Here is a 12,230-nt window from a genome sequence, read left to right as displayed (position 1 = left end):
AGGAGGAGATGAGACAGGAGTTGGAAGAGGAAGTGGTGGATGATGAGGACACTGACCCGACCTGGACAGGGGGGATGTCAAGCGGGGAAAGTAGTGTGGATGTTGAGGCAGGTGCAGCACCAAAAAGGGTAGCTAGAGGCAGAGGCAGAGGTCAGCAGCTTAGGCGAAGCCAGGCCACACCCGGAATCTCCCAAGATGTTCCAGTTCGTACCCAGCCCCGAAAAACTCCCACCTCGAGGGCACGTTTCTCGAAGGTGTGGAGTTTTTTCAAGGAATGCGCCGAGGACAGATATAGTGTTGTCTGCACAATTTGCCTCTCGAAATTGATTAGGGGCTCTGAGAAGAGCAACCTGTCCACCACTTCAATGCGCCGTCATTTGGAATCCAAGCACTGGAATCAGTGGCAGGCAGCAACGGCAGGACAAAGGCCGACTGCCGTTCACGCCACTGCCACTGCCTCTGCCTCTGCCTCTGCCACTGCCACTGCTGACTGTGCTGGCGATGCACTCCAGAGGACGAGCCAGGACACCACTTCATCTGCCTCCGCCACTTTGTTGACTTCTACCTCATCCTCCCCTGGTCCTGTCTTATCTCCTTCTCCTGCACCATCAAAGGCACCATCAGGCGTTTCTTTACAACAACCCACCATCTCTCAGACATTGGAGCGGCGGCAGAAATACACTGCTAACCACCCACATGCGCAAGCCTTGAACGCCAACATCGCTAAACTGCTGGCCCAGGAGATGTTGGCGTTCCGGCTTGTTGAAACTCCCGCCTTCCTGGACCTGATGGCAACTGCGGCACCTCGCTATGCCGTCCCTAGCCGTCACTACTTCTCCCGGTGTGCCGTCCCCGCCTTGCACCAGCACGTGTCACTCAACATCAGGCGGGCCCTTAGTTCCGCGCTTTGCACAAAGGTCCACTTGACCACCGACGCGTGGACAAGTGCATGCGGACAGGGACGCTACATTTCACTGACGGCACACTGGGTGAATGTAGTTGAGGCTGGGACTGCTTCCCAAACTGGCCCGGTGTACCTCGTCTCCCCGCCTAACATTCCTGGCAGGGACACGAGAAGAACACCCCCCTCCTCCTCCTCTACCGCCTCCTCCTCCGCCACCGCCTCCTCCTCCGCTGTTAGATTGACCCCAGCTACGAGTTGGAAATGTTGCAGCACTGGCGTTGGTAGACGTCAGCAGGCTGTGCTGAAGCTGATCAGCTTGGGGGACAGACAGCACACTGCCTCCGAGGTGAGGGATGCCCTCCTCGATGAGACGGCAATATGGTTTGAGCCGCTGCACCTGGGCCCAGGCATGGTCGTTTGTGATAACGGCCGGAACCTGGTAGCAGCTCTGGAGCTTGCCGGACTCCAACATGTTCCATGCCTGGCCCACGTCTTCAACCTAGTGGTGCAACGTTTCCTAAAGAGCTACCCCAATGTTCCAGAGCTACTGGTGAAAGTGCGGCGCATGTGCGCCCACTTTCGCAAGTCGACAGTAGCCGCTGCTAGCTTAAAATCTCTCCAGCAACGCCTGCATGTGCCACAACACCGGCTTTTGTGCGACGTCCCCACACGCTGGAACTCAACGTTTCAGATGTTGAATAGAGTGGTTGAGCAGCAGAGACCTTTGATGGAATACCAGCTACAAAACCCTAGGGTGCCACAAAGTCAGCTGCCTCAGTTTCACATCCATGAGTGGCCATGGATGAGAGACCTTTGTGACATCCTACGGGTCTTTGAGGAGTCCACAAGGAGGGTGAGCTCTGAGGATGCGATGGTGAGCCTTACAATCCCGCTCTTGTGTGTTCTGAGAGAATCCCTGATTGACATCAGGGATAACTCAGATCACACAGAGGAGTTAGGGATAGCATCCGATCCGTCACAGCTGGAGAGTAGGTCCACACATCTGTCCGCTTCACTGCGTTTAATGGAGGAGGAGGAGGAGGAGGAGGAGGAAGAAGAGTTGTCCGATGATGTGATGGTGATACAGGAGGCTTCCGGGCAACTTCGAATCGTCCCATTGTTGCAGCGCGGATGGGTAGACATGGAGGATGAGGAGGAAATGGAGATTGAACTTTCCGGTGGGGCCAGAGGAGTCATGCCAACTAACACTGTGGCAGACATGGCTGAGTTCATGTTGGGGTGCTTTACAACCGACAAGCGTATTGTCAAAATCATGGAGGACAACCAGTACTGGATCTTTGCTATCCTTGACCCCCGGTATAAAAACAACATCTCGTCTTTTATTCCGGTAGAGGGGAGGGCCAATCGCATCAATGCTTGCCACAGGCAATTGGTGCAGAATATGATGGAGATGTTTCCAGCATGTGACGTTGGCGGCAGGGAGGGCAGTTCCTCCAGTAGGCAACCAAGTTCTCACCGGTCCACACAAACGAGGGGCACACTGTCTAAGGTCTGGGACACCTTGATGGCACCCCCTCGCCAAAGTGCCGCCACGGAGGGTCCTAGTGTCACCAGGCGTGAGAAGTATAGGCGCATGTTGCGGGAATACCTTTCCGACCACAGCCCTGTCCTCTCCGACCCCTCTGCGCCCTACACGTATTGGGTGTCGAAGTTGGACCTGTGGCTTGAACTTGCCCTATATGCCTTGGAGGTGCTGTCCTGTCCTGCCGCCAGCGTCCTATCTGAGAGGGTGTTCAGTGCAGCCGGTGGCATCATCACTGACAAGCGCACCCGTCTGTCAGCTGAGAGTGCCGACCGGCTCACTTTGATAAAAATGAACCACCACTGGGTAGAGCCGTCATTTTTGTGCCCACCTGTGTAAAGCACCCCAACATGAAACTCCATGTCTGTACTCAACCTCTCCAATTCCTCCGCATCCTCATACTCATCCACCATAAGCGTTGCACAATTCTGCTAATACTAGGCTCCCTCCACCCTGATTTCCCCCAACTCTGCTGGTTAGAGGCTCCCTCCACCATGAATTTGCCCAAACTGGGCTGTTTAGAGGCTCCCTCCACCATGAATTGGTCCAAACTGGGGTGGTTAGAGGCTCCCTCCACCATGAATTGGTCCAAACTGGGGTGGTTAGAGGCTCCCTCCACCATTAATTGGTCCAAACTGGGCTGGTTAGAGGCTCCCTCCACAATTAATTGGTCCAAACTGGGCTAATTAGAGGCTCCCTCCACCATGAATTGGTCCAAACTGGGTTTTTTAGAGGCTCCCTCCACCATTAATTGGTCCAAACTGGGCTGGTTAGAGGCTCCCTCCACAATTAATTGGTCCAAACTGGGCTAATTAGAGGCTCCCTCCACCATGAATTGGTCCAAACTGGGTTTTTTAGAGGCTCCCTCCACCATTAATTGGTCCAAACTGGGCTGGTTAGAGGCTCCCTCCACAATTAATTGGTCCAAACTGGGCTAATTAGAGGCTCCCTCCACCATGAATTGGTCCAAACTGGGTTTTTTAGAGGCTCCCTCCACCATGAATTTGCCCAAACTGGGCTGTTTAGAGGCTCCCTCCACCATGAATTGGTCCAAACTGGGCTGGTTAGAGGCTCCCTCCACCATGAATTTCCCAAAACTTGGCTGTTTAGAGGCTCCCTCCACCATGAATTTGCCCAAACTGGGCTGTTTAGAGGCTCCCTCCACCATGAATTGGTCCAAACTGGGCTGGTTAGAGGCTCCCTCCACCATGAATTTCCCAAAACTTGGCTGTTTAGAGGCTCCCTCCACCATGAATTGGTCCAAACTGGGCTGGTTAGAGGCTCCCTCCACCATGAATTGGTCCAAACTGGGGTGGTTAGAGGCTCCCTCCACCATTAATTGGTCCAAACTGGGCTGGTTAGAGGCTCCCTCCACCATTAATTGGTCCAAACTGGGCTGGTTAGAGGCTCCCTCCACCATGAATTTGCCCAAACTGGGGTGGTTAGAGGCTCCCTCCACCATTAATTGGTCCAAACTGGGCTGGTTAGAGGCTCCCTCCACCATGAATTTGCCCAAACTGGGGTGGTTAGAGGCTCCCTCCACCATTAATTGGTCCAAACTGGGCTGGTTAGAGGCTCCCTCCACAATTAATTGGTCCAAACTGGGCTAATTAGAGGCTCCCTCCACCATGAATTGGTCCAAACTGGGTTTTTTAGAGGCTCCCTCCACCATGAATTGGTCCAAACTGGGCTGGTTAGAGGCTCCCTCCACCATGAATTTCCCAAAACTTGGCTGTTTAGAGGCTCCCTCCACCATGAATTGGTCCAAACTGGGCTGGTTAGAGGCTCCCTCCACCATGAATTGGTCCAAACTGGGGTGGTTAGAGGCTCCCTCCACCATTAATTGGTCCAAACTGGGCTGGTTAGAGGCTCCCTCCACCATTAATTGGTCCAAACTGGGCTGGTTAGAGGCTCCCTCCACCATGAATTTGCCCAAACTGGGGTGGTTAGAGGCTCCCTCCACCATTAATTGGTCCAAACTGGGCTGGTTAGAGGCTCCCTCCACAATTAATTGGTCCAAACTGGGCTAATTAGAGGCTCCCTCCACCATGAATTGGTCCAAACTGGGTTTTTTAGAGGCTCCCTCCACCATGAATTTGCCCAAACTGGGCTGTTTAGAGGCTCCCTCCACCATGAATTGGTCCAAACTGGGCTGGTTAGAGGCTCCCTCCACCATGAATTTCCCAAAACTTGGCTGTTTAGAGGCTCCCTCCACCATTAATTGGTCCAAACTGGGCTGGTTAGAGGCTCCCTCCACCATTAATTGGTCCAAACTGGGCTGGTTAGAGGCTCCCTCCACCATTAATTGGTCCAAACTGGGCTGGTTAGAGGCTCCCTCCACCATTAATTGGTCCAAACTGGGCTGTTTAGAGGCTCCCTCCACCATTAATTGGTCCAAACTGGGCTGGTTAGAGGCTCCCTCCACCATGAATTTGCCCAAACTGGGCTGTTTAGAGGCTCCCTCCACCATGAATTGGTCCAAACTGGGCTGGTTAGAGGCTCCCTCCACCATGAATTTCCCAAAACTTGGCTGTTTAGAGGCTCCCTCCACCATTAATTGGTCCAAACTGGGCTGGTTAGAGGCTCCCTCCACCATGAATTGGTCCAAACTGGGGTTTTTAGAGGCTCCCTCCACCATGAATTGGTCCAAACTGGGGTTTTTAGAGTCTCCCTCCACCATGAATTGGTCCAAACTGGGGTTTTTAGAGTCTCCCTCCACCATGAATTGGTCCAAACTGGGGTTTTTAGAGGCTCCCTCCACCATGAATTTGCCCAAACTCTGCTGGTTAGAGGCTCAATCCACCCTGATTTTCAAAACAAATGTTGGTGCCAACCTCAACTTACTACAAGGGCCAAATTCACTGCTGGTGACAAGCTCTCCTCACTGCAAGTGCCAAATACACATGTTTCAAGGTGTTTTCCTACTGTCAGAGAGGTGGTATTGAGTGTGTAAAGTGTGTAGTTGTTAGGCTGTGATGTTGGGGTAATAGAGGGTCTTTGGTGTGTTAGATGCCCCCAGACATGCTTCCCCTGCTGTCCCAGTGTCATTCCAGAGGTGTTGGCATCATTTCCTGGGGTGTCATAGTGGACTTGGTGACCCTCCAGACACGGATTTGGGTTTCCCCCTTAACGAGTATCTGTTCCCCATAGACTATAATGGGGTTCGAAACCCGTTCGAACACACGAACATTGAGCGGCTGTTCGAATCGAATTTCGAACCTCGAACATTTTAGTGTTCGCTCATCTCTAGTAATAGCCATGCGTTTCAACCTACTAATATTTATCTTATACTTCATAATGTATTTGTGTATTTGCTGAACTACTATGAGATCTCTAGCAAATTAATCTACCAAGCAGATCCGTTGACCATCTGATGTGTATGGGGTCCTTCCGACCCCAGCAGTAGATGTCACCCGAGCCTTTAGTTCTCTAGATAAGCCTCCAGGGCTGTCAGCAGCTTTCTCCCCTCTCCTTGTTCAGTACTCATGGGATTTGGGTGAAATGGCTGTCAACCGCAACAGTGTCTGGCCACCTGTTATCATAATGGGAACCTCTCACCGGGATATTCACTCCTAAACCCAGAATATTGTCAGTTTGGGTATGAATTATCGTTTTTAGCTTCAGTTATGTTGAAAATCACATTGTCACATCGATGAGTCATATCGGCCTGTTTTCTGAGGAGGGGTTAAAATCTGCAAGGAGTTTGTGTGTTCTCCCAGTGTTTGCGTGGGTTTCCCCTGATTTCCTCCCACACTCCAAAGACATAGTGATTGGTAATGTAGATGATGAGCCCTATATATGGGACAGTGACTGACAATATCTGTAAAGTGCTGCGGAAGATGATGGCGCTATACAAATAATTGAAATAAAAAAATACCCTGGCCTGTTTTCTGAGGAGAAGAATTGCATTTAGGCTCCGTTCCTACGGAGTAACGTGCTGCTCATTCTGACATGTAATCATGTGTCAGAGTGGGCACTGTAAAACAGAATCCCATTGACTTCACTGGGTGCCTTCTTACGCACGCTACACATTGAAATCAGTGGGAGGCTTTTTAACTCATTGATTTCAATGTGTAGTGTGTGTAAGATGGCACCCATTGAAATCAATGGGATTCTGTTTTACAGCGCTCACTCTGACACGTGTTTACGTGTCAGAATGAGCGGCGCGTTACTCTGTGGGAAGGGAGCCTTAGAGATTGGAGGGAGTACCCAATTCAGATACTAGTCTGTTGGGCTCTGTCTATCTGTAGCTCCCATTCTCTATTGTATCTTTAACTATTGATAACTCCACTTCTGTAGCACATAGAGCAACCTTTTGTATTTTAAAGCTGATATTCTCCACTTTAAAATGAAACCAGAACTACGGTCCTAGGTTTTCCTGCTTTAGGCTGGGATCCCACGGGACATAAACGCCGGAGACGCTGTGGGAAAAATTGCGGTGTTGTACAGTGCAGGCAAAGTGGATGGGATTCATGTGAATCCCATCCCCACTTTCTGGAAGAAATCGCAGTGCGGACACGCTGCGATTTGCAAAGCCGTTGCGGCTTTGCAAATCACAGCATGTCAATTATACAGTCCTATGAAAAAGTTTGGGCACCCCTATTAATCTTAATCATTTTTAGTTCTAAATATTTTGGTATTTGCAACAGCCATTTCAGTTTGATATATCTAATAACTGATGGACACAGTAATATTTCAGGATTGAAATGAGGTTTATTGTACTAACAGAAAATGTGCAATATGCATTAAACCAAAATTTGACCGGTGCAAAAGTATGGGCACCTCAAGAGAAAAGTGACATTAATATTTAGTAGATCCTCCTTTTGCAAAGATAACAGCCTCTAGTCGCTTCCTGTAGCTTTTAATCAGTTCCTGGATCCTGGATAAAGGTATTTTGGACAAACAATTCAAGTTCAGTTAAGTTAGATGGTCGCCGAGCATGGACAGCCCGCTTCAAATCATCCCACAGATGTTCAATGATATTCAGGTCTGGGGACTGGGATGGCCATTCCAGAACATTGTAATTGTTCCTCTGCATGAATGCCTGAGGATTTGGAGCGGTGTTTTGGATCATTGTCTTGCTGAAATATCCATCCCCGGCGTAACTTCAACTTCGTCACTGATTCTTGAACATTATTCTCAAGAATCTGCTGATACTGAGTGGAATCCATGCGACTCTCAACTTTAACAAGATTCCCGATGCCGGCATTGGCCACACAGCCCCAAAGCATGATGAAACCTCCACCAAATTTTACAGTGGGTAGCATGTGTTTTTCTTGGAATGCTGTTTCTTTTTGGACGCCATGCATAACGCCTTTTTTTATAACCAAACAACTCAATTTTTGTTTCCAAAATGAAGCTGCCTTGTCCAAATGTGCTTTTTCATACCTCAGGCAACTCTATTTGTGGCGTACGTGCAGAAACGGCTTCTTTCTCATCACTCTCCCATACAGCTTCTATTTGTGCAAAGTGCGCTGTATAGTTGACCGATGCACAGTGACACCATCTGCAGCAAGATGATGCTGCAGCTCTTTGAAGGTGGTCTGTGGATTGTCCTTGACTGTTCTCTCCATTCTTCTTCTCTGCCTTTCTGATATTTTTCTTGGCCTGCCACTTCTGGGCTTAACAAGAACTGTCCCTGTGGTCTTCCATTTCCTTACTATGTTCCTCACAGTGGAAACTGACAGGTTAAATCTCGGAGACAACGTTTTGTATCCTTCCCCTGAACAACTATGTTGAACAATCTTTGTTTTCAGATCATTTGAGAGCGGGCTGTCCATGTTCGGCGACCATCAAACTTAACTGAACTTTAATTGTTTTGTAGAAAGAAATGGTCCAAAATACCTTCATCCAGGATCCAGGAACTGATTAAAAGCTACAGGAAGCGACTAGAGGCTGTTATCTTTGCAAAAGGAGGATCTACTAAATATTAATGTCACTTTTCTGTTGAGGTGCCCATATTTTTGCACCGGTCAAATTTTGGTTTAATGCATATTGCGCATTTTCTGTTAGTACAATAAACCTCATTTCAATCCTGAAATATTACTGTGTCCATCAGTTATTAGATATAGCAAACTGAAATGGCTGCTGCAAACACCAAAATATTTAGAACTAAAAATGATTAAGATTAATAGGGGTGCCCAAACTTTTTCATAGGACTGTATATATGGAAACGCTGGCAGCTTTCCCGTAGATATAATGTTAAGAAAAAGTCTGCAGAGGAAAACTCTGTGAACTTTCTCGTAAAAGCGCTGCGGAAAGAACCGCAATGTGTTCACACCAGTGGGGTCTTAGCCTTACTGGTGAATATCTAGGTGACTGGCATTACAGCCTGCATCCTGAGTAAACCATAAGTATTACAAACAATGGAGATTGATACCTCTCTCGACTTTCTGGATTTGAACTTTCTACTGGATGATTTTTGCAAGCCTTCAATTACTAATATGGACTTTGCAGCATAGTTTTTGGTTCTTGTTCTGTTTGACAAGATTTTTTGGTCCAAGTTTGCTTTGGATTGTGTACCCTTTGCCGTCTCTTATGTCTTGTTTTTTCTTGTAGTGTAATTTGTTATACTTAATATACTTTCTCAATAAAACGAGTTAAAAAAAAGTATTACACACAATATGGCTATGTTGGCCACCATAGTAATTTCCCCCGTTCACTGTGTTCATAAGAAATCCAAGAGAAGCAAAATTGTGGTTTCATCTACTTTATGACTGCAGGTTCACACTAACATTTGTCTCCTCCTTGTTTGGGTCCGCAAGGAGACTTGACAGACGGAGAGCTCGTCTGCTAAAAAAGTGGTTACCATCATTTGTTGTGAACTGTTCCCTATGCTGAAAAACGCAGGTTATCTTTTTGCACTGCCTTCATATTGACTCACCAGGTCAGGCTGCTCACTTGTGATTTCCAGCTATCCCCACTGGTTATTTCCGAGGGTTATCACTGTCCTAAGCCATATGTGTCATGTATGATGTATTGTTAGTACCCCAGTAATGGGTTTCTGCCTTGCAGCTGATGGAAAATGCCTGGTATCTGTTGGCCTGGATGATAACCACACAATCGTCTTCTGGGACTGGAAAAAAGGAGAAAAAGTTGCAACAACGCGGTAAGTTGGTTGTCCTGTTGTGCCCTGCTGTAATGTATTGTGCTGTATTTCACTTATTTGTGGTAGAATGTATGTACAATGTCTCTTGTCGCTTTGGCTTTATATGTGTAAGACATAAGGTTTGAGCAGCTCACCGTTTCATTGTGTTGCGCTGTTTTATTCACTGCAGGGGACACAAAGATAAAATATTTGTTGTGAAATGTAACCCACATCATACAGATAAGCTGGTTACCGTCGGCATAAAGCACATCAAGTTCTGGCAACAAACAGGTAATGGTCTTTAACTTTATGCATACTAGTAGGCCTTAGGGAAAGTATCTCCCCTCCTCCTGATCACTGGGGAACCCCAAAATCAGGTCCCCAGTGATCGGACTCTTATTCCCTGCCCTGTGGATAGCGGATAAGCGGCCATAACAGGACGACCCCTTTAAGCCTTTTCTTGTAGTTCACTTACATGGTCTAACAGTTTTTCTGGTGGAATCTGCTGGTTCATAGAGCCATAGAAATTGTTACTGCACCTTCTTAGTGTCCATTCACACATTCAGAATTTAATGCATTTTTATGCATTCAAGCATTTTATGTCCCATGTATGTGATTGGGTTTATGCAGTCTTTTTGACATACTGCAGAAAATTTCCATTTGGAAAAAAAATCTTTAATAGTAAGTAGTGTGGCTGCTTATTCCATTGGAATTTGTATGGATGAATCCAATAGATTATCTATTCCTAGAGTAGCCCCATTCAGTGGAACTGATCCTCATGTAGGTCTTTGGCACGTCAACCTTCTCATCCTTGGATTTCTGCCATGGAGTCTGTGCTTAAGATTGTCTCTTTGTGAGTTTATATATAGAAGAATGTAGTCTATTTTCTAAATTTAACCTATTAACATTGGCAGCTTTCTTGTCCAGCTAAGAGTGACCTCCAAGTTTTCAGGAGACCCCTTGAACTGTGGCAGCCATGCACAGTATATCTGCAGAGCTCCATTCTATCAGAAGGGTGGGATGGCCTATACATGTGATGGTCATTTTTATTGTACAGTTATGTTAATACATATCATCTGCCATCATATCAGATATAATTATTTAAGACTATTAAATATATTTTGGCAGGGGGTGGATTCACCTCAAAACGAGGAACCTTTGGAAATGTTGGAAAACTGGAGACAATGATGTGTGTTTCATATGGACGGTCAGAAGATTTAGTGTATTCGGGAGCAGCAACAGGAGATATCTATGTTTGGAAAGACATCCTTCTACTTAAAACCATTAAAGCCCATGATGGACCTGTATTTGCCATGTACGCATTGGATAAGGTGATAACATCTTTATACGTATGGTGTCATCTGGTTGTGGTTGTGTGCAAGCAGAGAGAATGGAAAGTGAGGTTCTTACCAGAAAACAAATACACATCACTTTGTGTTATGCGATTATTGGTTTTGTATTGGTATTTCACTTATTGCACAGGCCCAGTATGGTGGTAATAAATCCCTGTGTGTCTATATTAAAGGTGTTGTCCAGGATTTTTTACAAAATGTGTAATAAAAAAAAAACTTGGGTAGAAGTGCTTTTATCTGCACAATAGTGCCACCATTACTGAATAAATCCTTCTATAATAGATGTACAATATTATAGCCTCTATACCCACAAAACCATCAGCCATTGACAATCAATTTGACAACTGCGACATATGGTTCTGTACATTTTTCTGCAACATTTGCATGATGTGGCCTTAGCCTTATGATAATCGTCTGGATACATTACTACAGTATAACTCTACTGTGGTCTAGTACGAAAAGCCATAGTGAACATAATGAATCTTTGGATATTAAAGGGATTGTCCAGGATAAACTGATAATTAACCCCTAAACTAAACTCCCTCCTCCCACCTAACTTCTTTTATTTTAGTCAACTGTGATTTTTATAAAAAATTTTCAAAGTAGAGAACAAAGAACCATATACAAGAATCAGCCACTAGAACAACAAAAGGCAGTCAAGACAAGCAATAATGCAATTAAACCACTGCTACGGTAGGGCAAAAGGTCAAAAAATAATTGACAGACAACGGAAAGAGACGGAAGACACAAGACTAGAGACAGGAGACAAGGAGGAAAGAGAGTGTCCTTCCACCTAACTTCTAATTTACTTCAATTAAAAAAATCCATAATTACCCATATGCCACATGACCGCTCCAGGGACACTTTCTGATAATCCGGTGATGTTCTGTTTCACTGCTTCCGAAATGGGACGTCACATCACTCTTCCCCCTCCCCTATCCCCATCAATACTTTTCAAGCCTTCCTGTGTACGGGGATGGCTCCTCCCTGTCTTCCAGCAGTGGGCAGATTAGGTTAGCCAGGGACACGGGGGGAGTATGGGAGGGGCTAGTAATGGGCGGAATCGATAGTCATTGAGATGGGAAGGGCTAGGCTTAGTGAGACAGTGAAGTGGGAGGGGCTAGTAATGGGAGGGATAACTAGGCTAGTGAGACAGAGGGGGGAGGGGCAAATAATGGGCGGGATAGTTTAGTTAGTGAGGGAGGGGGAGTGTAACGAAGTGAGGGGGGCTGTGTGAGAAGGAACTAGTGTAGAAGCCACAGGAAGCTGCAAGGCAGGAAGTTACACAATGTAAACAAACACATAGGATGCCAAGCAGCAACCAGAGACACCCAGAAATCACTC

The 12,230-nt window shown here is 46.7% G+C and overlaps 1 protein-coding gene across 4 annotated transcripts in view; it reads left to right on the top strand.

Annotated features, from left to right (window-relative positions):
* Nucleotides 1-12,230, top strand: part of EML6 (EMAP like 6) — a 136,582-nt gene that overhangs the window by 65,122 nt on the left and 59,230 nt on the right. For all 4 annotated transcript variants that reach the window (XM_075267529.1, XM_075267528.1, XM_075267531.1 and 1 more), the window contains exons 16-18: nucleotides 9,462-9,555; nucleotides 9,725-9,825; nucleotides 10,663-10,865. In XM_075267529.1, coding sequence (XP_075123630.1) covers nucleotides 9,462-9,555; nucleotides 9,725-9,825; nucleotides 10,663-10,865 — 398 coding nt within the window. The remainder of the gene's footprint in view (nucleotides 1-9,461; nucleotides 9,556-9,724; nucleotides 9,826-10,662; nucleotides 10,866-12,230) is intronic.

The sequence above is a fragment of the Leptodactylus fuscus genome, chromosome 3, assembly GCF_031893055.1.
Source record: "Leptodactylus fuscus isolate aLepFus1 chromosome 3, aLepFus1.hap2, whole genome shotgun sequence".
In the NCBI taxonomy this organism is placed as follows: Eukaryota; Metazoa; Chordata; class Amphibia; order Anura; family Leptodactylidae; genus Leptodactylus; species Leptodactylus fuscus.
This window is presented reverse-complemented; position numbering and strand designations above follow the sequence as displayed.